At 40.2% G+C, this 26598-nt stretch overlaps 1 protein-coding gene across 3 annotated transcripts; it reads right to left on the bottom strand.

Annotated features, from left to right (window-relative positions):
* Positions 1–3044: 3044 nt before the first annotated feature.
* LOC309705466 (nuclear GTPase SLIP-GC-like) lies at positions 3045–25989 on the bottom strand. Of its 3 annotated transcripts, none has more exons than XM_082531315.1 (22): positions 25764–25989; positions 24744–24774; positions 16694–17223; positions 15949–16143; positions 13995–14019; positions 13755–13838; positions 12670–12757; positions 12178–12391; positions 11860–12081; positions 10458–10658; positions 10208–10380; positions 9536–9590; positions 9360–9447; positions 9149–9270; positions 7192–7368; positions 6945–7099; positions 6709–6826; positions 6470–6578; positions 5063–5193; positions 4861–4942; positions 4704–4773; positions 3045–4226 (listed from the first exon to the last, which is right to left on the bottom strand). In XM_082531315.1, exons 3-22 carry the CDS (start codon positions 17174–17176, stop codon positions 4217–4219), a joined length of 2802 nt encoding a protein of 933 aa, XP_082387441.1. In that variant the 5' UTR covers positions 17177–17223; positions 24744–24774; positions 25764–25989; the 3' UTR covers positions 3045–4216. The 3 variants fall into 3 exon arrangements, with proteins under 3 accessions (XP_082387441.1, XP_082387442.1, XP_082387443.1); XM_082531316.1 differs by having other exon boundaries at positions 24744–24771; XM_082531317.1 differs by lacking the exon at positions 24744–24774.
* Positions 25990–26598: the final 609 nt, after the last annotated feature.

Raw genomic sequence — 26598 nt, 5'->3', positions numbered from 1 at the left:
GTGTCTATGTGAGTGCTCGTGTGTGACTGTGTGCACATGAGTGATTGTGCGTGACAGTTAAAACACTGTGGGTGTAGGTAACTCCCTAGAAGTCATAAAACCCCTCTCACTTCCAGACCACAGGTATCCAGTTACAATGTTGAGACCCCCCCCCCCCCCCCCCCCCCCCCATACATCCTCTGGGGAATTTCCACTCAGCATTAACTCTTCTCTGTTTTACTGTCACAGCTCAAGTGGGGGAGGGGTACAATCTACTCCTAAGTTCACGACACAATCAGCCTTTACTATATTGAGGGCAGTGTCAGTGTCTCTACAACAGTTCTACATTCTATGATAACACATTTCTAAACTCTAAATCAGCTAAATATTCTACAGGGTCAAAAGCATCAATTCAGTGCTAAGCTTGAATTGAATTATTGAGACTGACATAATGAGCTGTAGAGGGATTTGCAAACATGCAAAAATTCTGGGCCAAGCGAGTCTGAACAGAATGTCCGGACTTAGATAATAATAAGAATCAATAGGCAGTGAATTGCCAGCTAATATTAATACAGCAAGGCTAGAGAGCGAGGTGTTTTTCTTTCTCTATTTTGTTTCTAGGAAAAGGAGCAGATGCAGACAAGGTCAGATGTGGATAGAGTGGGGGAGAAGATCCACTCGGGAGACAGCAGAACCGGACACGTTGTTTCCCAGAAGAAGTAGTCATAATAACACTTGTTTTTGTTGTGGTATAAAATTGTAATACCTGCTTACAGGCTCATCATTTTTGTGAAGCAGACCTCTGGTTCACATTGAGGTCTAGCATGCTGAAACTTCAAGTGCTGAAATGAATTTAATCTTTTAAAAGACCGTTTCTCTTTCTTTAAGGAAGCAGAGGAGAAAGACTAACTCCAATACACTCAGCTCTCTCTTCACCAAGATGGATTGGTACAGCTTCTGCATCACTGCAGCCGCAGCACCAATCCGTCTGTCAGTCTCCCGCTCCCCTCTCCTATCACTCGCAAACAAGATACTTAAATTCCTCCACTTGGGCCAAGAACTTGTCCCTGATCTGGAGTGGGCACTCCACCCTTTTCCAGCTGAGGACCATGGCCTCAGATTTGGAGGTGCTGCTTCTTATTCCCACCACTTCACAGTCAGCTGCAAACTGTTCCAGTGTGAGCTGGAGGCCATCACTTGATGAAGCCAACAGAACCACATCATCTGCGAAAAGCAGAGATGAGGTGCTGAGACCATCCAAGTGAAAGTCTTCCATCACTTGGCTACGACTAGAAATTCTGTCCATAAAAATTCCGAACAGAATCGGTGACAAAGGGCAGCCCTCGTGGAGTCCCTCATCCACCGGAAACAAGTCTGACTTATTCCTGGCTATGTGCACCAAGCTCTTGCAACAGTTCTACAGTATAAAGATTGAATGGCCCGTAGCAATGGGCCAGACACCCCATACTCCCGAAGCACCTCCCACAGGACACTCTGAGGGACATAGTCGAATGCCTTCTCCAGGTCCACAAAACACATGTAGACTGGTTGGGCAAACTCCCATGGATCCTCCTCAAATATCATTAGTTGGATAATTCTGATCGATCGGCTCTAAAGGGTTAATTTATGTTGATTTGAAGAAATGTTAAAAATAGGTTTCCAGCAACATTGTGTGATGAAATTGTGCAAAGAGTATCTCAGTTATCATAGTTTTTGAAGGAAAGATTTAAAAATTATTTGAAATGACAGTTGTTGTGTCATCTTTGGAGTTGCTTTACACAACAAGTAAACTGGAGTTTATTTTGTTTATGATGTAGTCATCATCTGCCTTAGACTGGCCTCTCGCCCAATGGTAGCTGCTATAGGTTTCTGAAACCCTTGATAAAGATAAGCGTCAGAGGATGGACATAGTTATCATTAACTGATTAGGCCTGTGGTAAAAAGGCTGCTTCTCTGATAGACGACAGAAGAACTCGTGATGAAGTGAAAAGCCTACTTACACTAAAGTGAGAGGCCATTCCTGTCTGAAAGGTTTACAAGATAAATCTTAAGGGTCAAGAGATGATTAGTTTTTCTTAACTGGCTTGGCACATTTCTCCAAATATTTTTAGCTCCCTCAACTGTTCATCAATGCAGTAAAACACCATGTTTAACCACAAAAAGACTCCAACTTAAATAAGCAATGTTTTCATGTCAAATAATAAGTAATTGTCACAAAAACAAGAGGCTAATCTAAGACTATGTAAAACATCATAAATAAAATATAATAAGGACAAAAATAAAATACTGATATACAGAAAATGTCTTTAGTTTTAGATTGTAGAGTAATTTTTGTGTAGTGTTTAAAACTACAGTAGTGTGAAAACATATTTGTCACCTACCTGATTTTCTTTTTTTTTTTCTTGTACGTTTGTCACATTTTAATGTTTCAAATCCTCAAACGGGGGATTTAGGAAGGAACGCTGGTTTGAATGGGGAGTCGAGGAGGGCATTTACGTGAAAAGGCAAAGATCATCTCTGAATCGAGGAGGGGGAATAAGGGTACATCTTTCGCCATCTTACAATGCTGTGATTGTAGACATTCCCAAAGTCTGTGATTGGTACTCAAGGCAACTAATCAATGGTCATGACAATTTGCATATTAATGATCAAGAAACTGACCTCGCAGTCCATTGTTTATTCAGTGGGCTAGTTTCAGTCCTTGTGCAATGTGCTGTTTATAAGGTTGGAGAAACCTGCAGTCAGCTGAGACTGAAGAAGTCACTTGGATAAGGATGTTTCTCCCTCTGACGCTACGTCCAGATGAACAGAATCAACCTTTTGGGACCTTCATTTAGAAACTCCATTTTGTCTTTACTAGTATTATTTTTGTTTGATTTTTAAATTTGTTTGCTGTTCTGAAACACTGAAGTATGACAAACAAGAAAATAGGAAATCAGGAAAGGAGTAAACACTTTTTCACACCACTGTATGTTTGTCACGCAATGCAATCAATTTTTTGGTGATTTTAGGGTAAAAAGATCTGGGTTAAAAACAAATTTCCTATCTAATGATTACAAAAAATATTTGCTTGCACGTAAGATTTATTGAACAGTATACAATATCAAATGCATGCATTCTTTTAGAATCAGTACAGATAAGGAAGCAAGAAAACTAAATGATATACTAGCTGCATCACAGTGTGCTGCATTAATTAACATTTAAATGCTCTATGCAACAATCTCAGTTTGGTTCATCTTTTTCTTCAACAACTGCATGGTCACTTAAAATTATGAGATGTAAATATCTTTGTTTCACCAGTGTAATAAAGGAAGCACCTTAGTACCTTTTTGTAATGACATTACCAAGGTTACAGGAAACATGACAGTAAATGCTAAACGTGAATGAACTGTTTCATGAAGAAATAAAGTATGGTGGGTGGAAGAAACACGAGAGAATTACTGAAGACAAAAATCAAAACAGGAATTTAACAATATGCACAGAAGTAATTAAAATTTTAAACATTTAACGTAACAAAAAATAACAAAGAAACAACCTGAACCTAAACTCAAACTGTAATATATTCACCAATAATTCCAAACCCAGAAAAAGCTAAATGGCAGGGAGATGACAGAAGTAGCTGATGATTTCCTGCAGCTTTACTTAGAGCCATTTCTCACTATTTGTCATGTACACATATTGTATAACTGCAACAAACAAGTATTTGTCATTAGAACTGTGATGTAAAATTGGTTCCTTTTCAGTGCTGGATGAGGCTCAATGTTTAACTGATAAGCACTTACATTAAAATAAATGTTCCCGTCCCAATGAACCAACAGTATACACATCAACTTAAAACATTAAATTATGATATTTAAAACAAGCAAAAAAATCAAAATGCTTTTGGAAACTGTAATCTCAGACTCTTACAATTAAAATCATAAATCTCAGGTTTGAATGGAGAATGCATTACATGTCTTCACGCTCTGCTATAAATGATTAAAAACTACAACAAATTTTTAAAAAGAAAGAAATCAAAACATGATTTAGACACTCGTGATTAACACCTTAATATTAGCAGTTTTAATTGATATCTATAATATTCAAGATGCTTTTTGTATAAAATTCATTAAAAAGTCAAAAGTACACATAAACACAACATTAAAAGAGAGCAAAACAAATATTACTGTGATAATATGTAAAGACCTCGTGTCTCTAATCAGTGTTTCCTCAGGGATGTCCTGTGGGTTATCAGGCCTCAGCTGTTTCTGTGGAGCAAATTAAAAATGGGTGCTGGATGGATCAGTTAAATTTAAATAAAAACCAGTGCTGTCACCGTTAATCTCGTTAACGTGAACCGATCCATGTTAACACGTCAAAACTGGCAAATCCCCGTTAACGAGTTAACGAAGATTAGTCCCTGTGAGGGGTTAGAAGTTCACGCTAATGCCGTCATCACGACTAACACGATTAATAATTAACTCATCTGGAGAACACTCTGACTCAAAATCCTCTGAATGTTTCTATCAATGCATTTCAAGCAGTTTGTCCGAAGTTTGTCTATTCTGCACTACAGATGGGTTGAGTGCATTAAAAATGTTTATCGTGTTAACTTTGATGACGTGTATTAACATGATTAATGCTAACAGCACTAAAAACATTGTTCAAAATGATCAGAAAAATAGTTCATGATCACAGCCTTTTAAACAATTTGTGACATTTTAAGATTTACCCGGTGTGGTTACTTTTTTTCATCTTGATCACGATTAAGTTCATCACAGTGTTTCTTCACCATCTCAAGATGTTCCAAAACATCTAAAAACAAAGTATTTGTTTTTATTAAATATTTATTGTTAGTGTTTGTATTGAGAGGATTCCTAACACTTTATATATTCTGTTTACCTGGCAGTGAGCAGGCCTCAGTCTTGAGTGAGTGTTCAATGGAATCCTCCATGGTTTCCTCCAGCGTCCTCAGGACAGTTTCCTAATTTATCATCAAAGCCTTTGTTACTTTTTAAATAGGCAACTATTGAATCCAAGAATAACTGGACAAGAGATAAATTATTGGTTTGATATGTTTCAAGACTGCTTGGAAAAAAAAAACCTTCAAATCGTTCAACTGCTCCAACATGGCATTTTTTGCCTTTTCAAACATGTCCATCTTTGACTCCACATGTCTCTCAATAGTGTCCCTCATCCTCTTCAAGGTGCCTGGTCCTTCAAATGCTGCTGCTTCTACAAGGAGACAATCATTTTCATGCACAGTTGAATAGAAATACCGAATTTTTCTAACCATAAGACGCATCGGATCATAAGGCGCATTAAGCAAAACAAAACAGTAAGATAAGTCAAACTTTACTCAACTCATTCTTCTTGCTTCCTCCACTTTCGTATGTGAAATGTGAAAATGAAAATTACCTGAAGCGCCTCAATGCTATGCTTTATATTAACCAAAATGTCATATAACTGTATAGTGTAGTATTAAGTGGACACGGCCCTGATAATAAAGGCATTAGACTACGTGTCCTTTAGTGGTAGAATGTTGGAGACTCTCGCCCACATTTGTCTGTAGAAGTAGATAACAGGGAATCATCTCTCAGTGGAAATGTACTAGAATACTGTGGTTTAGACTAGAGTGAGACAGACTGTAATAAAACTGTTAAGCGCACACTGCCATTTGGAGATTCACTGCAGTGTCATGTAGGACGCATCTCCCTTCTGGAAGTAATAAAAGTGTAAAATGGTCTAGTGAGCAGTGTGTTGTCTTCCATTAGATGTGGATGTGTTGGTTTATTTCATTGGATATTTTTGAGTTTATATTAGTTTAGCTGCTGCTGTAATATATTCAGTCTCATGGCAATTTATTTGTTACTACAGACTGCTGGCAACACTGAGCATCTGTTGGCGATAAAACGGCCGGCGGTGACAATCCAGCAAAGTGGAAGTGTCTTGTCCTCCTTCCTGTATCCTGACCGATACACCATCTTGTTAGCTGCTAAACCTAAAAGAACTAGCCCTCACCTAACACTTCTCAACATTCAGTAACCTTACAAAAGTCACTGCTGTTTAGTTTTCTCTTTTCATTTATGTCTGAAGTGATAGCAGAGCTGTACGTTTTAATTTTTTGAGAAATCTCTCAGTCAGAACATGGTATATCATATTTAGGTGGAAACTAGTGAGCTAACGTCCTGCTAGCTTCTAACCCAGTTAAATTTAATAAATTTTGTTTTCATGGATGTCTGGATGTTAAACGGATTACGACTGGGATTATTCTGACTATGGTAGTCGTAATGTTCCGACAATCCATCAAGGGGTGCGGCTTCCTTGCTTACCAAAGTCGTACTAAAACATTTTTTGACAGATTTTTGAATGCCGTGTACCACATGAAATGGTTGGAGGCCAGTAAGCACAACCAGAATTCATACATAAGGCGCACCGGATTTTCGAGAAACTAAAGGATTTTAAGTGTGCCTTATAATGCAAAAAATAAGGTAATTCACCTCTTTCTTACCTTTGTAGCATCCTTTCATGTTACTCCTGATTGTCTCTGTCAGACTGTTGTAGATCAATTTCTTTTGTGTGAGGATGATTTTGTTGAGCTTTGTCTTCATTTTGTTTTCCTTAGAAACATGAAATACAGATTAACATTATTTAAAACAGCATTAAGGTAAAATAACACAAGTTCAGTGTTTGAATGACTTTTTAATAATAGCTAAGCTAACAGGTTCATGGATAGGGAAGTTCTTTTACCTCGGTCTGGAGAAATGTCAGTTGCAGTTCGACATTTTTGTACTTTTCAATCAGTGAATCAGTGCTGAGTGAAAACGCATCAATGGCCCCATTGAAATTTCCACATCTTAGGTCGTTTCTGAATGGGGCAAAGATGTGGTTTATAATAGCAGTATTAGCAAGTTTATGATATAGTGCAATTTGGATACATGTATTGTTGTACATATTGATGCTGTTCAGAATTAGATTATTCTCACGGGAAGGTCTTTCTGAATTTTTCATCAATGCTTTCAGTCAAACAAGATGCTAATATCATGTTGAGGTCTTTTCGCTTCCCTTTTTTTGGTTTCTGGATGCCATCATTCCTAACTGCAAACTTTAGCGTCATGTGAAAAGCTCCGCCACTCGTTTTCTGAAACAAAACAGAATTTTTTAAAAAATTTTTTAAACACATGGTCACAAAGTATCCTTAGGTTTTGTTCCAGTTGTAATTAAAACACATACACTGGGGTATAAGAAGGACTTCAGTTTTCTTTCACACAAATTTTGGGATTTTTCAACTCCGTCACGTAGGTGTTGTTCAAAAGCTTTTGTAATGTCTTCAATTGCTTTTTTGACTCGATTAAGTTGGATGCTCAAGTTTCCCTCAAGGACTGCACACACCTCGTTTTTTTGTTCAACCTGAAAAACAAGAAAGATCATTATTTAAAGCAGCAAAACATCACATAATGGCTCTCTACTCGCTTTTGAGGCGGTCTTGACAAACCCAAGTTTACTCTAGACTCTAGTCCAATGATTTTTTTTTTTTTTTTTGCCTTCTGCAGGCCAATCAGTCTCTATTCTCTGTGCTTTTATATGCTCTCTGTCATTCTGCCTTACAGACTTATCCATGCAACTCGCCTCCTCCCCATCTTCACCTCACCCTTCACTCAGAGCTAGGGCTGGGTATCGTCACTCATTTCTAGAATCGATTCGATTCCGATTCACAAGGTCCCGAATCGATTCGATCCACAATTCGATTCAATTCGATTTGATTCAATTTGAATCGGGAAATTTTGCCTCAGACATAATTCAGATCATGCATCAGTACATTTCTATATTTTTGTATCTATAAAAAGAAATGTGACACTTGTGAGACATAATCAAAGGTGTGAGCGTCACAGCAGATGCCTTTGTGTCAAAGTAGTTGAGGATAAAACACAGAAAAACATGAAGGTGATTTTCCTGGCCCTGGATCTTATAAAAATATTCTGCAGTAGATCAAAAACGAAACAAAACCATTAATAACCATATGAACATTACGTGATGCTGCTGACATAAAGCAGAGATTTATTAGAGACACAGCTGAGCATTTTGCAATTTTGCATAATTTTAACAAGTTTAAATTTGTTCAGCATTCAACAGCAGAAATGAGGCTTTCTTTTAAGAAGTTAGGAAAAAACAGCAGCCGACAGCGCTGTAAACAACGGTAGATTTGTGCATAACAAGCAAGCGAATAATGCAGAAAAAAGATTTTTAGACGGGAAACTGATCTTGAAGTACAGAGAGAGAGAGAGAGAGAGAGAGCTGTGCATGTAGTGTGATTTTATCGAGGTGGCAGCAAAACAATAAGAGGGAATTCATGACGATGTTTATATGAAGCGTAGTTTGCTGCTTCTTTTGCTGCTGGTTCGGTCAATATTGTTTGGAGAGAGATAAAAGCTGCAGCTTCAGAATCAGGACAAAAAGGGCGTAAACACAAAGCGTGGACCCGCCGTCGGATCAGAATCAGCGAGCTGTCGGCTTTCAGCCCCGACTGTGTCCGGGCCGTCGGGTGAGAAAGGCGACATCTCACTGATTCTGATCCGTCGGAGGCTCCGCGCTTTGTGTTTACGTCTTTGTGTAGAATCCGTGTTCCTGCTCTCATTTACTGTTTTAGCTGTTTGGTGGTTGTTGAAATTTTGTGAGGTTTAACCTGAGATTCTGGCATTTCGGGCAAAATAAATTTATATTAAAAAATCGATTCAGGATTTTAATGAATCGATATCACGTTATCCAAGCGAGAATCAATTTTAATCGATAAATCGATAATCAAAACCCACCCCTACTCAGAGCCCCATCCAAACTACCATCTTCACTACCCCAACAATCTAGACTCTCGGGGTCCTGTCCTAACTCCCATCATTTCTGTGCTCTCATTGGTTCACTGGAGTCTCATTGGTAAATAACTATTTAATCAAATTCTGTATCTCAATAAATAATATTCAGTTCTTCCAAATAATCTCTCCTCTTTCAATCACTAATAATAAATTACCACATATAGATTTATGATGTCCAGTATCCCACATTTTCAGTGAAGGTCAGCATGTCTTACAATATATGTTAGTAAACTTTAGTGAACATTTTATGAACATTTTTATTTTATGCATTTTCTAATGACCTTTAAGAAGATTATGAATGAGGCTTTATTGCCTGATCTTACCACTTCTCTGCTTCTGGCTCCTTGAATCAAAGACAGAATCCCATGAGCTCCAGACACATAGTTTGAAGTCTCTGAATGAGCGTCATTTAGATTTTTCAAAATTTCCTTGAGTTTCAGTATTTCTGTTAGAAATTGAAAAAGAAATATAAATCTGAGCAATACATTTTCTGTTACACAAAAACATACCATCACTGGTAGTGACTTCACCTACCATTGACATCTGGATTTACATTCTCCCCTTTGAGGAACTCTTTGGAGCTCACTGTGAAGACTTGGAAACTATCCTCACTGAAGTGATTCTGAGAACATTTTTGTTAGTCAGTTTTTATTTTTGGACTGTTTAAGAAAATAATTGTTTTAGATTTTGCTGTCAGATTGTAAATTTACCGTAATCGTTTTCCGCTTTTTGAATTTATTCATCACTGCTTTCTTGACTTTGTTTCTTTTAGAAAGGAAATAAAAATTGGATGTAAAAGTAATTTATTGTTAGTATTGTAATGGAAAATTTCAATTATTCTTATTTAAGGTTCAAGCATTTGTGTGCATACTTAGTTGTGGCACCGTAATGAAAACTTCCACTGAGCAGTCTAAAACTAGATGAACTTATTTCAGCCTCAGTAGTTGAAAAAATAACTCCTTTTGCAGGTGGTGATAACGCCAAGAGCACGAAACAGGATACGCATTGTTCAGTTAGGTTTCAGAGCGAGCTGCGTCATGTGCTGTATGATCACTTTCGGACTTCCTCACTTTTTTGGGGAATAAATAAAGGTGTGAGAGCTGCACGGCGCCTGACTGCGTGTGCTCTCTCTCATGCGCATGATAATAACGAATGTTCATTACAGCCGAATGTGTCTGTGGACTTTGTTAATTAAATTTCTACAACAGTATTTATCTAATTAAAAACTTATTAAAACACATATACATAGATTTTTTTTAAATGTATAACTTTTAATAATGACTTTTAAACAACAAAGCAACAAAAAAGTGAAGTGTATGGTCACCATGTGTATCTGTGCCAAACTTTCTTTGTAATTTGATTTTTTTGTATATTTGACTTACATATCATCTGGTTTTTCATGATCTGACTTGGTGCAGATAAAATGAATTTGCTGACACTCGCCACCATTTCCCAGCAGGCTGCTGGCACCTTCCAGGATTTCCCAGGCTTCTCTTTCTGATGCTGCTCGAGTCATTTCAGTCACAATCCACACTGTAGAACAACTGGCAATAAACTGAAAAGGAAATGAATACATGTAAATTATAAATAACTAATGCTTTGAAGAAAGATAACATGACTTCTGTGAATTACCTCTTTCCACATTTGATCTCTGCTTCTGTTAAAGTCACCGTTTCCAGGAAGGTCCACGAGTGTGACATGATCAAGAAAATCATTGTCTGGCACTTTGACAGTCACACACTTCACAAGTGGCCAGTACCACCTCTTTACTTCTTCTGTCTCATTTGACTCACTTCTTGTATATCTCACAAATTCTTCAGACAACCCTTCAGCCTGCAAAAACAAACAAACAAGATAAATATAAGCCAATTGAATGTATGTGCCCATAACAAAGGTTTTAATGATTGCATGAAAAAGAAGATGGGAAATTAAAATAAGACATCCTATCTCAAAAATCTGAAATGAAAACCAGGAAAATAAATCCAAAGTAATTAGATTTTTTTATTTAAAAAAGAAAGAAAGAAAGAAAGAAAGAAAGAAAGAAAATAAACCTTTTTTATATTTTACTGTGGATCACAGTAAGTGGCCTGGTTCTTATATAGTGATTTCTTCTACTGCATGTAAACATTTGAAGCACTTTATAAAACTTACCTCATTACCCCAAGCACTTTTTCTGGGTATGTTATTTCTAGCTAACATTTACACACATTCATTCTCTGATGGATGCATCGAAGATCAGCTTTACAAATGTGAAACTCTTCAACACCTCCACAAAGAAAACTGCAAGCTCCATGGTAACAGGATAATCAGACAGCAACAGGATAGTAAACCATAAAATTTTAACCACCACAATTTCACTTGTTTTTTGTTTCTTGTTTGATGGATGTCAAACATTTTGGAAATGAGGCACATCGACATATCGCCGACATATATCTGCTCAGCAATAAACTACAGCAACATCTGCTTCACCAATGCTTTGTCTCTGTCTGCACTCTCCATTAGGGTGGCATTACATAGCGTGGACATCTTCCTGCTGCAAAGGTGCAGCATCAGGGTAGCTTAACGCTGCTTGGGTAACTATTGACTGCTCATTATGTGATGTTCATAAGCCACACACTGTTATGTATCTCACCCAAACTGTGGTCTAATACAGTGGTCCCCAACCCCCGGGCCTTGGACCGGTACCGGGCCGCGAGAGTTGAGGCTCAGGTGTGAAATGTATGGTTTTCAGGGTTTTATCGGTTTTCAGCGTTATTTTGTTATCGTTTTTATCGTTAACTCGGTTTTCCTGGGTCTTTTCACGTGTGTTATGAATAAATCTTCTTTTTTTCAGTACCGGTATTAGTTTTATTTTGTTGTATTTATCCACAACACCTTAAAGGCCGGTCCATGAAAATATTGTCGGGCATAAACCGGTCCGTGGCGCAAAAAAGGTTGGGGACCCCTGGTCTAATATATGCTTTAAACTGCAAGTATTCCTTTGTTCTAGAAGAAGAACCAGATTTTATTTTGGCCTGTATTACTGCACACTTACTGAGTCACTTTCCAAAATTTTTATCTTGGGCTTCAGAAACTCTGGAATATCTCTGAAATATTTGTTGTCCATGAGGCTGTGAGTTGATTTTTCTTTCCACTCTTCTCCATACAGCGCTGATAACTTTCCATCAGGGTCAAGACAATCATCATTACCACCATCATCATCATCATCATCTTCTTCAAGAGCCAGTTTTAGGGACTGCACCTCATTTTCCCAATCCTAAAAAAGATTATATCTTAATTTTAGTAAAGCAGTTTTTGTATCTACATTGTAACACATTACTTCAAAAATCACCATATTCATATTTCATTCTACCTCTTTTGTAATGAACTCGATGTGTGCCTCATACTTTGATCCATTTGTAGCCTCCACCTTTATCATTACTGAGGTACATGCACTGACACTTCCAGAAGGCAACAGGCCCTCCTTATTCATGATGGCATTGATTAAAGAGCTCTTTCCAGTCCCGGTTCTACCAAAGACACCAACCAGGTGTCTCTTTTCTGTCTCCAAATCTTCAATTTTATCCCTGTTGAACGGGTTTAAATATGGATTAACTGACCCATTCTCAGAAATATCAAACTGAAAATGCAGTAAAATCAGAAAAAAATTGTTTTTTAAAATGTGTTGAAAAAATTCAACTTACTACTGAAACAAACTACACAGCTCCATGCTGAGCTCTGACCGAGTTTAAATCTTTAGTATGTTTATTATACCAAATACCAGCAAAATGTTACAGACTGTCCCAACTTCCTGGGAAATGGTTGGAAGAACATCCAACAAAAATAGAAAATCTTTATTACTCACTTTAGGAAAGCGCTGAGCTTGTCACGGCCATGTAGTCTTTCACTGACACGTCTCATTATGTCTTTGACATCAGACAGTATTTTTGTTTCTGTCAGAGAAACAGAAAAAAACCCTAATAAGTAGGAACTTGGAACCAGTGTAATGCAAATATGGTCCACTGATATGCAAATGTAACCCATGGTTATTTTATTGCCAATTGTATTCTGTTTTTATTCTAATTTTAAGTGTTACTGTTTTGTTAAGTTTTCCCATTTTCCCATGAATGCACCATAGCGCTGTGCGTGGTGACTTTCTTTCCCTGCATCCGCCTGCATGGAGCTAGATGCGCAAAGCTGTGTGGAGATTCAGTCCTGCAACGTGTTGCGCTACAGAATTAATGTTTTCTTTGAAGAATATCCTGGCTGTTTTTTTTAAGTAGTAGAAATCTGCTGCAAGGACCGAGCGGTGCCATCTAAGGACTGGATGCCACTAGAGGTGCCTAGAAAGGACGTTCTTAATCTGAAGGCCACCTGTTTCCTTGGAGAGTGGTAGGATACAACGATTTGTAATTTTTTTTTAAGGATTAACGTTTTTTAATGAGCTACTTTTTTCCTTTTTGGGTCAGATCTGATTCCACTTAACACAAAACCTGATGCACCAAAAAGCAAAACAGTGACTAAAGACAATTCAAATAACTTGAACACTTACCACATACTGAACACAAAGTGCACTGAACTGAAATGGACAGCATGCCTGACACATTTATGGACACTTGAAGTGATATGTTGTACATTGTTGAAGATAAAGGTTTGTTCATGTCTATGTTTTGGACCATTTAAATGTTGAATACACTCAAATCACTTTTTTCCTTAAGTTGTTGTCAGTGTCTCATTCTGAGTGGAAGGTTTTTCCCTCTTTAAGTTGAGTTACCACTGCCAGTCTCCTTACGATCCTAACTGAACCCAACAAGAGGAGATTCTGAAATATTGTTTTTTCCTTGACCTTGGATGACAGATTACTGTGGATTTGACTGATTTTGACTACTCAGTTAAAAATGGTGACACAAAGCAGGAATAAGTGTGAGGATTTCATATATGTGTGTGTACCTGACTGAGATCCTGCTGCACAGTTGTCTTGTCGTTTAGGAGATGGTTGCCATTCGCCAAACTCAAGTTCTGACTTTCTTTTTCCTTTTTGGATTTAAACAAAATAATACAATTTAAAAAGAAAATCTGAATATTGAAACTTCTGATTATGGTGTATTTTAGATGTTGCAAAAATAATACTGTGAAAATAAATAAATAAATTAGATGTATTAAAATGAGAGTGAGATACATTTTTCTCACCTTTTTCACTTATGGATGGCAAATCCTGTGGAAGCATATAAATATTCAACTTTCACATTTGAAGTTAAATTATTATAAATTGTACATGTATGCATAATTGAATTTACAGAAGAAATCATTGCTCCTGTACAGAAACAATTTGTTCTTTAACAAACTGTCAAAAACATTCACATGCACTTTTTAAAATGTACACACTTATATTTACATATATTCTCAACTAGCACAGTGATTAAAAAAAAAGCTGTTAGGGTAAAATGTGTATTCCAACATCAGGCAACTACATCAGTTGTTTAGTGGTTGGTGGAGGTTGTAAGAACTTTAAGTCGCAGGGTGGTCAGGCTTGTGTGACTGGGGCCTTGCTTTGACTCAGGTCACCTTAGTGTATATTTATGAAGAATGAAGGCATGCTGCTTCATTATCCGATTTCCAATAACCCTTACCTGATCCAAATCAGCTGTTGCTATCACTATGTAGCAGGGTGTGGTTTTTGCAGGGTGACACGATAGGACTTTCATGAATTTCCCCCATGCACATTAGTGGTGTGAGATACTGCTGGATTTGGTATTCCTTTTATACTAAGTAAATAAAGGCCCAGTATCAACGATTCTGATACAGATACTAATGCTTTTTAATAATTATGGTGGATGGTGGATCAAACTGCTAAATCAGAATGAATTTTCATGACCTATAAGTGTTTGGGGGATTTTCTTTTCTTTGGATTATTAATTAAACCCAAGGACAGAAAACATATAATGAGAAGTCTGTATCACATCTACTTGTAGTTTAAATATAGTAACTGCACAGTATCCCTTTTACAGTTAACACAAAGGGGTTATGATATATTCGGGATATTTGTTTCAATCACAATAAATGTTATTGTGACACTTGAAAGCAGCAGCACTTAGATAGAGGTTGCCCTTAGGTTGCCTCTTTGATGATTCTAGGAGTAACAAAGAAACAGAAACCAGTATCCCAAAAAGTTAATTCTGTTCATCTGGACTGTTTTCAGTGGGAGAAACGTTTCATCGCTCATCCAAGTGACTTCTTCAGTCTCAGCTAACTGCAGGTTTCCCCAACCTTATAAACATTTGCACTTTATATAGTTGGGAAAACTTGGGATTTACTTACCTGGATGATTGAGTATGTATCAAGACAGAAACTAATATCAGTCTCATTATGCTCCTATTTATCAATATCAAAACAAACTTTGGCATCTATGTTTTGGTTTGATCCGCCCACCACCAGGGCCATGCAGAGCTGTTTAAAGGGGCGGGTGCTCAAAGTTAAAAACAGGCACATAGAGCCAGGCTGAACAACAACACACATTCTTTAAGAATCTAATACGGAATCGCATCATACTATATCACTGTTTTACCTGATGGGGTACAATGTTGCTGTTGAGGAGTTTCTGCTGATCCTGCTCCTGATAGTGCAGGAGGAACGGGCTGTGTTGACTAAAGAATACGCTGTACACCTACTTACTGGCTTTTGTTGCATCAGTCTCCTACAGCTCTGCACCGCTCAGACGGCAAAGAATGCGCGTGCTCTTTGCGAGTTCGTTCCTGGTTCGTAACCAGCGCGCTCTGCCATCAAGGGCAATCATTGGTTAATGGTAGTCATGTGACTGATGGAAACCACATCCTTTTACTTAGCAAAACTATGATTAATAGTTAAATATTATTGTTGAGGGGAACAGACAGGACTCCACACGCACACAAAAATAAACAAAAAATAGTAATAAAAATAAAAAATAAATAAAAATTATACTCAAGAAAAGGGCACTTGGGGCACCCATCAGGAAAGGGGCAGGTGCTCAAGCCCCCCCCCCCCCCCCCCCCCCTCGCACGTGCCTGCCCACCACTAATACACACATCTAACCTTCACCAACTCCTCCAACAATGAGTAGTCTGCGTGCAACCCCAATTCCCTGTCGTACAATCCCTTGGCACCTTACCAGAACGCTGTACATCCCTCCTCGACCAAAGTTGGGAGTAGACATCCCGGTAACACTGTACACCTGCTGCACCTCCATGGCGTCCTCCTGGCATTCCTGTTGAAAATGTCCCAGGTCCCCACACTGCTCACGCACCTGTCCCTGTGTCTGTGCAGCCACCAATGAGCCAGGTACAGCGCCTGTCGCTGCCAGGACCTGGGGATAGAAAGCAGAGAGGAAATGGTTGTTGGAGCGTAGCCAGTGGTCCTCAATGGTCAGTGTCGCTGGCACAGGCACGGAAAGTTTGCTCCTTGGGGCCAGTAGGGTACCAAAAAGTGATCATCTGCCAAAAAGGGGTTTCCAGCATTTGTCAAAAAGTTTACTGCAGGAATTTAAGCTGTTATAAATTACTTGTTGACTTAAAATCTGTCAAAAATATTGCTCATGATGAATATCAAGTAACTTCAAATCAGGGTAAAACGTAATTGACAATAACAATGTTTTTTTCAAGAGAGAGCTAGCCAAGAGGGCATCAGAAATAACAAATATAACATCACAGTTCTATAATCAAAAAGAACTGGATTGATGACAATATGGGTACAAATACGCATAAAGTCATAAAGATACTTGGAAGACAGATCATTTCTTTATTTTATATACAACCCCTTCATAAACCCTGTTGACTAAAGTGCATTTACTAACATAAGTAAAGATATTAGACTTAAAAAACCAAAACATCAAAAATCACTCTTTTGCAGATGCTCACCTCCCCTGGCTGCGATCTTCTGGGGTTTTCCGTCCGCGCCGCCAGGTGTTCTTCAGCCAGCCTCACTGCCGCCTGCAGATTGGGTGGCTTGCGACACTTGACCCAGTCCGCCATTTCCCTTGGGAGCCCCTCCACAAACTGCTCCAGAACGACAGCCTCCAGCAGCTGCGCCTCCCCACTGCCAGGATGCAGCCGCCTCCCCGCGTCGTACAGGAGCTGCTGGGCAAAAGCCGAAGGCCCTTCTTGTGGTCCCATGCGGCAACCACGGAAGCGGCGACGATGGTCTTCTGGAGAGAGTTCCAGGTGGAGCGGATTCGCAGCGGCCCCAGACTGAGGCAAAAGGTTTAGTAGCATCTGCATCTGCCGCTGGTGCAGTACTGCCTGCTGCTGCTGTAGTACTGCCTGCTGCTGCTGCAAGTCCGCCATGTCGGCGAACATTTGAGCCAGTGCGCGACCTTGCTGTAGATTCTGTGGGTTTGACATGTCGTAGCGGCAAGCTGGGCACCACTGTATCACTCTGTTACTGATCTCTGTTATGACACACACAAGGAGACAGTTCTGCGTCACGTTTCACTAATAGTTTTTATTTAGTTCACAACTCGAAGCCACTCGTTTCACACCGTGGCAGGCATCAGCTCTTTCTCCCAGCCTCCCCTGCCGCTGTCACCTGAACTCGCTCTACCCCTCACCTGATGCTAAACCACAACCTGCCACAAAATGATATGTTGAAATTTAATGTAATTAGCGCACCATAAAAGTTCTAAAACAAACTCACCTGTATGTATTAACGTAAGTGACACTTTTCAGATGAAAGATAAGAAATAACAAATTAATTTCACTCTGGGTCCAGCCAGGCATGGACTGGGACAAAAAATCCGCCCGGGCATTTTGACTAGAGACCGGCCCACCAGGTTATATAGGAAAAACCACAAAGCCTTTGAATGAAAACAAACACTGTTGTCACAGTGATGTACACTGTCTTGTTGGTATATATGTATCAATCTAATAAACTTAAACCTACACCATCCTCCCTATTCTGGTATTCGAAACAGTACTTAATGGAAATATTAAACAACCTAACTAATAGGGTTGACAAATCCTACCCCCCCCCCCCAAAAAAACAAAAATAGGGAACCACCCCCCACCCTCCGCCTCGTGATGCTTAATTGACATAATCGTCTTTAATTTAATGCACATGTAAAAACAAATGGACAGAAATCAATTATTAACACATTACAATAATTAAATAATAATTTCTTCAACATAATTGTAGACTGCACAGATGATACCTTCAGAAAGGAAAAACTACCATAGCTTAGAGTATATATTAGACTTAATATTTACTAGATACAATAATGGATTTTTATACATTTTACATCAAATGAAAACTTTGTTTGTAAGATTCAGATAATTATTTATTAAAAACCAGACATTTTAAATGAGAATTTCCCGGTTAATGCCCTACCTGGCCCCCCGGCAAAACTTAGCTAGATCCGCCCCTGCACAGTTACTAGCTGTCAACTACAAAGCATCCTGGTGTTATTTGTCTCTCAGAAACAGTTCATAACTTCCCTTCAACTCATTCATGTCACCTAAAAGGTAAACCTGTTTCTCCATCACCTGTTCAGCTCTGATGATTCAGTAAGGACATTTCCTGGTTTCATCTTCATGTTTCCCTCTCACCACATATCCAAACTGATATCATGACCAGCAGCTTTTACAGCTGTGTTTGCAGCAAACATCAGCTGATACTAGAAAGTAATATTGAATCAATTCTAACAACAGCTGATCAAGCTTAAACTTGCTGCTATTGTTTAGTTCAACATCCGCTGGTTTCCTCTTTCTGGCACAAAGTGGGCAAGCGAGAGAGACGGGACAGAAAAGACGATCAGCTGATCATTGATCAGTTTCATGACTGAAGTGCCAAACAGGAGAGGGAGAGAGAGAAGGAGAGAAGAAGAGGCAGCTGTGCAGCATAAAGACGCAGAATAACTCCAGCTTTCTGTCTTTTTTTTATTCTAGCTGAAGTACGGGACAAATCGTGTTCCTTTTCACCTCAGTACCATTTTCTTATATTTGTCTGCAATAAGACTGCTTTCGGAGCCATTGCCCAAGCAAGGGGGAGGGTGCATCCAACCTCCTCGGCTGTAATTGGTCCAGCCCAGAGTTTATCATGACACTTTGCCCAATCCATGAACTTTCATTGTTTATACCGTTACAGAACAAAACAAAACAAACAAACAAACAACCATCTGCCCACCAAAAAACGAAAAATCACCGCCTACTGGGCAAATGCCCGGTATGCCCAATGGCCAGTCCAGCTATGGTCAGAAACAAAGTAAAACCTGGTCTGCCGATCAGGGAATGAGAAAAGCAGGAAGGGCTGACGAGAGTGGCTGGATGTTTGTCAAATGTAGAAACTGTCTTGGTTCATTGTTGTCTGTATGTCAAAGTTCAAATGAGTTAAAGGGGTCAAGTAGAAAAAGAAAAAAAAACAAAAAAACTTTGCAAAAATGAATAATAATAAATTAAATAAAAATAACAAAGAAGAAAAAGTTACATCACTTACAACAGCAACAATGAGTTTGGTGAGGTGCTGTTTCAACTTATTCAGATTATTCTCATGTACTATTTCATCAGAAACACACATTGTTGACAAAGCAGAACAAGAGGATCTGACTATCCTTCTTCCTTCTTCTTCTGACAATAAGAGAAGTAAAAAAACAACAACAACAAAATGTAGGGAGGCACACACTGGAACAGGGTGAAAAGAAAAATCTAGCTAAAAGCAAAAGACCAAAAACAAAACTGAGACTTGGTTTTTGCAAAAAGGTGTAGTTGACTGTTTGGCAAAAGGCAAGTGAAAGTGGATCTCTACATATAACACAACGCTAAACCTAGACAGAGTAAAGTGGGTGTGAAGGGAAAAGCAGAACTCAGAAAACAAAAAAGGGGGTGGGGGAGACGAAGAAGTGGTGTTGATGCATGACTATCCTTCTTCCAGAGCTGTTTAGATAGATAGGCATAGTCAAAAGATGCTTATATTTAACTCTGTGACGATTAAACACATAAAATATGTAATAAAATAGCCTTGTCCAGATAACAGAAAAATAACTGCTATGGAAAGTCACACGTAAAGCAAGGTCAGGAAGCCTGCTGGAGGCAAAAAGTGTCATGTTCTTAATGAAAGAGTACGACAATAAGACTCACTTTCAGTTTCTGATAAAAAGGAAATGAAACTGAACTAAAGATTAAATCCTGCCATCTTTCCATTTACAGGTTTTCATACACAAATCTCCCTAATGCAAAACTTCCCAAAACCTAAATGCATTCACCAAATTGTTTCTGGTTTTCTTTATTACCAGTGTTGGGGAGTAACAGAATACATGTACCGACGTTACGTCTTTTAAATGTTATACCTCTGAAAACAGTCGTTTATTGCAATGAAAGTCAACATAAACATTTCACATTCTGTACTGCTCAATGTCACAGAGTGGAAGGAAAAGATAAATAATGAACCAAAATAATAAAGCGCTAACTGTGTATACATATATATATATATATATATATATATATATACTGTCATGATCCTGGGCCATGTTGGCCCAGTATTCTTAGTTCTCATGTGTCTTTGTATTCAGTTCCCTGTTTAGGCTCCGTTTCCTGAGTTGCCCTGTTGTGGTGTTCCCTGAGTGCTTTCCCTTTTTGACTCTCACCTCCTGTGTGCCCCTCTGTGTATTCATGAGCCCTCGTCCCCTTTCGTGTTTATTCCGTGTCTCCCCTGCCCGTTATGTTGGTGTTCTACTCGTGCTCTCTCTCCTCCTGTCTGAACCTCTGTACTTCCTGTTTCACCTCGCCCGTCTCCCGTCAGTGTTGTGTTCACTCCTGCCATGTCTCGTGATTATTATCAGTGTCACCTGTGTTCCCCATGTGCTCCCACTCCGCTCGTTAACCCTTGGTGTATTTATGTCTGCGTCTCCCTCAGTTCTGTGTCGCGTTCTCCCTCATGTTGTGTGGATCTTCCTGTGTCTTCCTGCGAGTGTTAGTTTACTTTTTCCCAGTTAGTTCTGTATTTCCTGTATTCTGCCGTGCCAGCATTAAAGCTGTGTTCTTTAAGTTTATCCCCGTGTCTGTGAGTCTGCATCTTGGGTCCTTCTCCTGCCTGCCACACAACGAATCATGACAGAAGAACGCGACCACGACATGGACCCAGCAGTTCACAACCCCTCCGCTGAGCTCCGTGAGGACCTAATTTACACGGTGGAATATGACTGTCAGGAGTGGTTGACGCTGCCAAGGGGAGGATACCGGGAGATCTTAGCCAGCCGTCTACAGCGGATGGTGTCCGGACTCCCCTGGTTATTCGGCGCGCTACACCCCCGCATCCAGGACTTCCTCGTCTCCACCGTAGGCATCCGCCCGGAGCAGCCGCTCCAGTATGAAGAGCCGGAGGATGTTCAGCCCGGTCCGCTGGAGGATTCGCGGCCCGGCTCATCTCCTCCCCCTTCTCGGCGAAAACGGCGTTCACGCCGCCGTCGCGCCAGTACTGCTAAGCGGGCTGCACCTGTGGGAGAGAGTGACTGTGCGTCACACTCTCAGCCCAAGTTTTCTGATCCCGGACTTCATAACTTTTCCACCACTGTGAGTAACTGTTTTGCCCGCCAGTGTGTTGCCTGAATCGGATAACTCCGCCACTGTGTGTTTGGACTCTAGAGACACTATACAGCGAGGCACCTCAGTTTCGGATTATTCACCCGTAGCTCTCACTAGTGATCTTTGCATTTCTGAGCCATCAGATTCTTGTAATGCTCGCAGTGTTTCCTTTGATTTAGCCAGTATGAATGTTTCACCTGTAGAGTTAGCTGAACCAAAGACTGCTATCCTACACCAGACTCACCCACATACTGCTACCAGCATTGCAGCTCCGCAGAACTGTTTTACTCAGCCTTTGGATTCTGAGGTTTCCCAGTCCCAGAAACACATACCCCCTGAACCCGTGTGTTCTATAGCTGATGCTCCTTCTAGTGACTGTTTCACATTCCAGCCTGTTTTGTCTTTAGACATTTCTGATGTTTCCCAGTCAACTCCTCAACCAGCCTTTGCTTTCGCAGCTCCTCAAAGAGTTACTGAGACCTGTGTTGCTGAGCCAGCCATCTTAACGTCTACGCCTAGCGTTCTGCCCGAGCCAGGTGACACAGAGACTAGTAGCCATTCCTCTGCTATGAACAGTTTTATCTTTAAACCAGCTCTTGTGTCTGTGACTCCCAGTGTGATTCCTTCAGTTTCTCAGGCTGTGGGTTTTTCTGTGCCACAACTCGAAAGTGCTAGCTCGGATGCTACCTGTGTAACCTCACCTTCTCTCGTGCCTGCTAAGCAAGAGACTGTTTCTGTTTTTCCTCGTGGACTCGTTGAAACTGTGTATTCAATGCCTGCTAAGGTTAAGAGCCGCAAGGCTCCATTCGCTATACATAGACTGGCAAGCGATCTTGGTTTGAGCACTGCAGAGCTGTTTGCACAGGTTAAATTTTCTGTTCCCCGGTCATGTCAGTTCAACTCTGTGCGCCACACTTTTCAGCCAGGTTTCATGGACTCTATGTGCACTTCGTCTCAGGCTACATCCCATACAACTGTGTGTAGTGTTGTCTCACATTCAGGTTGTCCAGACGCTGCTTGTGTGAGTTCTCCTGTACCTGTGGCTGCTCCTAGACTCACTCATTCTAAAACTGCTAATTATGACATGGACAACTTAAGTACAGCAGAGCTGCTAGAACCAGCCGACCATGAGTCGCAGTTTGCTGACACTGTGTTTGGCTCCAACTTAGTTCACCCAGTGACTGTTGCTGTTCCTGTGCTTCGCTCTCCACCTCCAGTTCCTGTAACCAGGGCAGCGCGGGCCCAGCTTTCCCTTGCTCCCGTATCAGTTCCTCGGGAGAGGGTGGCTGAGGTCCAGCTGGTCCCTGCTTCTGTCCCCAGTCTGGCAAAGGCTCCGTTCATCCCGGCACCCGTACCTGCTCCTCGGGTGGGGTTGATGGACACCCAGCCTTTGCCTGCTCCTGTTCCGGTTCCCCGGGTGAGGTCAGCCGTGACCCTGCCGACTCCTGCACCCGTCTCAGTTCCTCGGGTGGGAGCGACAGAGGTCCAGCTAGCTCCTGCACCTACACCGGCCCGCAGGGTAAAGGCAGCCAGAGCCCAGCTTGTCCCTACACCCGTATCTGTTTCTCGGGTGGGGATGGCTGATGTTCGGCCAGGCCCAGCACCCATCCCTATATATATATATATATATATATATATATATATATATATATATATACGCAACAAAAATATAAACGCAACACCTTTGTTACTGCTCCCATTCCCCATGGGATGGACGTAGAGACCTAAAATTCATTCCAGATACACAATATAACCATCCCTCCCAAACAGTGGTCACAAATCAGTCCAAATGTGTGGTAGTGGGCACATCTGCTATATTAGGATAATCCATCCCACCTCACAGGTGTGCCACATCAGGATGCTGATCTGACATCATGAGTAGTGCACAGGTGTACCTCAGACTGCCCACAACAAAAGGCCACCCTGGAATGTGCAGTTTTGTCTCACAGCAAAATGCCACAGATGCCACAAGCAATGAGGGAGCGTGCAATTGGCATGCTGACAGCAGGAATGTCAACCAGATCTGTCGCCCGTGCATTGAATGTTCATTTCTCAACCATAAGCCGTCTCCACAGGTGTTTCAGAGAATATGGCAGCACATCCAACCGGCCTCACAACCGCAGACCTCGTGTAACCACACACCAGCCCAGGACCTCCACATCCAGCAGGTTCACCTCCAAGATCGTCTGAGACCAGCCACCCAGACAGCTGCTGGAACAATTGGTTTGCACAACCAAACAATTTCTGCATAAACTGTCAGAAACCGTCTCAGGGACGCTCAACTGCATGCCCGTGGTCCTCATCGGGGTCTTGACCTGACTCCAGCTCGTCGCCGTAACAGACTTGTGTGGGCAAATGCTCACATTCGATGGCGTCTGGCACGTTGGAGAGGTGTGCGCTTCACGGATGAATCATGGTTCACATTGTTCAGGGCAGATGGCAGCTGAGAATGTCCCAGTTCTTGCATGGCCAGCATACTCACCGGACATGTCACCCATTGAGCATGTTCGGGATGTGCTTGACCGGCGTATACGACAGCGTGTACCAGTTCCCACGAATATCCAACAACCTCGCACAGCCATTGAAGTGGAGTGGACCAACATTCCACAGGCGACAATTGACAATCTGATAGACTCCATGCGACGATGTGTTGCACTGCATGAGGCAAATGGTGGTCACACCAGATACTGACCGGTTCTGGGTCCCCAGACCCCCAATAGCGCAAAAAACTGCACATTCCAGGGTGGCCTTTTGTTGTGGGCAGTCTGAGGTACACCTGTGCACTACTCATGATGTCAGATCAGCATCCTGATGTGGCACACCTGTGAGGTGGGATGGATTATCTCAATATGGCAGATGTGCCCACTACCACACATTTGGACTGATTTGTGACCACTGTTTGGGAGGGATGGTTATATTGTGTATCTGGAATGAATTTTAGGTCTCTACGTCCATCCCATGGGGAATGGGAGCAGTAACAAAGGTGTTGCGTTTATATTTTTGTTGTGTGTGTGTGTGTATGTATGTATATGTATATATATGTGTGTGTGTATATATATATATATATATATATATATATATATATATATATATATATATATATATATATATATATATATATCTGAGCACGTATCCTCACAAAATGGATGATGATAGCCACCTTTCTAGCTCCTGTCGTTTGCTTAACGGCCATTATATAGTACAAAACTGAGGCTTAAAATTACTTTGTCTGTCTACTAAAAAAAACTATAATAAAATGCTTCAAGTTTGTTAGGATAAATTGAAATATTTAACCAGACAGTGCTGCTTTACAGATTTGACATTTGTGACCAACTTTAATGCATATAAAATCAGAGACACTGATATTAAATTCAGATTAAAAATTCAAACTGCTCACCTTTTGTTGAAAGTAATGCTGGAAAAGGCTGCTGGGGGAGATGTGAAGTAAGCAGTGGGACACAAACAGGACACATTAATTATTATTATTTAAGTCATCCTTTGCTTTGCTCCTGCTAAATAGCTTTGATAAAATATCCTGCATTCAGAAAGTCTAAAGTAAAGAGCACAGAAAAAGTGGTTGTATGAATGGGCGTGAATGGGTGAATGAGGCAAGTTGTCTAAACCCCAATTTAAGATGGGCAGCAATACCTCAACTGAACATAATGTCACTGGAAACAGAATAAAAAAACTTTCTGACAAAATACTTAAAGACTTTTGCACTTTAAGAAGGGAAGGAGAGGAGAGTACTTTTTCTCAGACTTAAGCTGAGTTTGATAGAAAAGTTCTAACGGTCTTAAGTTCTCCGTTCTAAGACCTCCACCCATTTTGTGGATGAAAAAGATATTTTAGCCACAGAACATCTGATATGATTTCTTGGCTGTGCGGACCAATCAGTTTCAGTTTATACTGTTTATTCTTGTGCTCTGTGTGCAGCTGGGTTTGCTAGTTCAGAGACTTTATAGAGCGCATTAGATCATGACAAGAAGGAATGCAATGTACATTTTATCTCTTACACCCTAAACCTCCCCACCCCCAACTTCCTGGCGCATCCCACAGCTCTGGAGAATGTACAAAATGTTTACATTGGACTGCAGAACAATGTTGCAGCACTTTTAGTAAAAGATTTTATGTTTCACAGTTAACATATCACATCAGTATCAATATCTGTACCCATCAGGGACACATTTCAATACTTCACCTTCAGATCTCTCCAGCCACTTACTTAGGCCCAATTTGTTCGCACAAAATTATCCATATGCAAGAAACTAAAACTAAAAGATAAACTGTAATATTTAATTTTAAAAGTACTGCTTGAAAATGAGGCCTTTGTAATCAACTGCTCCTTAAATGCAGTGACTCTGATTCTATATTCAGATAAACTTTTATTCAATTCAGATTAAAAGTTTAAACTACTTACCTTTGGTTTAAAGTAATGCAGAAAAAGACAGTTGACAATAAGAAAAGTAAATAAAAAAAATGCAGGGAGGCACACACTGGAACAGGGTGAAAAGAAAAATCTAGCAAAAAGTAAAAGTCCAAAAACAAAACTGAGACTCGGTTTTGCAAAACGTGTAGTTGACTGTTTGACAAGTGAAAGTGGATCTCTACATATAACACAACGCTAAACCTAGACAGACTAAAGTGGGTGTGAAGGGAAAAGCAGAACTCAGAAAACAAATAAGGGGGTGGGGGAGATGAAGAAGTGGTGTTGATGCATGTAGAAAGCGGTTTTGTTTGGTGACAAAAAAATCGAATGGATTAAAGTTTAAAGATTATTACAGATTAAAAACAAAAGAGAAGAAATAAGAACACTGTCTTATATACGTATATAGCAAAAATAGTGATAAAATCGCACAATTATGTCCCGTTTTCTAAGCTTCATTCCGTACTAACAAACAGAGGCGTCATAAAGATGAGAAAAGTGATAATATGAGCGCTAGAAAAATAGTAAACCGTCAATTACTTTTAGTTTTAAAAAATATTATTAACCTATTAGAATAAAGGCATGTTTGTTTCATAAGGTACGTGTTGGGGGCGTTACAGGAGTCAATTTTGTTTTGTTCTGGCAGCAAATAATGAAATCGAGTCAGCGTCTAACACTGCCCCCCCTCCTTATCTCATGATTTGGTTCGGTCCAGTGCGCCAGGCTGAGCGCCAGAGCACTAACGGATCCGGTGTTTCATAAGAGTGAGAGAGAGAGAGAGAGAGCAATGGAAATAATAAGAAGATAGCGAAGTCCATATGAATGAAAC

The sequence above is a fragment of the Aulonocara stuartgranti genome (assembly GCF_965226115.1).
Source record: "Aulonocara stuartgranti genome assembly, chromosome: 4".
Classification (NCBI taxonomy): Eukaryota; Metazoa; Chordata; class Actinopteri; order Cichliformes; family Cichlidae; genus Aulonocara; species Aulonocara stuartgranti.
This window is presented reverse-complemented; position numbering and strand designations above follow the sequence as displayed.

Excerpts from the sequence above, each read along its gene's own strand:
- LOC309705466 (XM_082531315.1), bottom strand. The coding sequence starts at position 17,176 with ATGTCAAACCCACAGAATCTACAGCAAGGTCGCGCACTGGCTCAAATG. Across the intron at positions 14,020-15,948 it reads GAGGGATGTACAGCGTTCTG|GATTTGCCATCCATAAGTGA; the intron begins GTAAGGTGCCAA and ends ATGCTTCCACAG. Across the intron at positions 13,839-13,994 it reads GCCATCCATAAGTGAAAAAG|GAAAAAGAAAGTCAGAACTT; the intron begins GTGAGAAAAATG and ends AAATCCAAAAAG.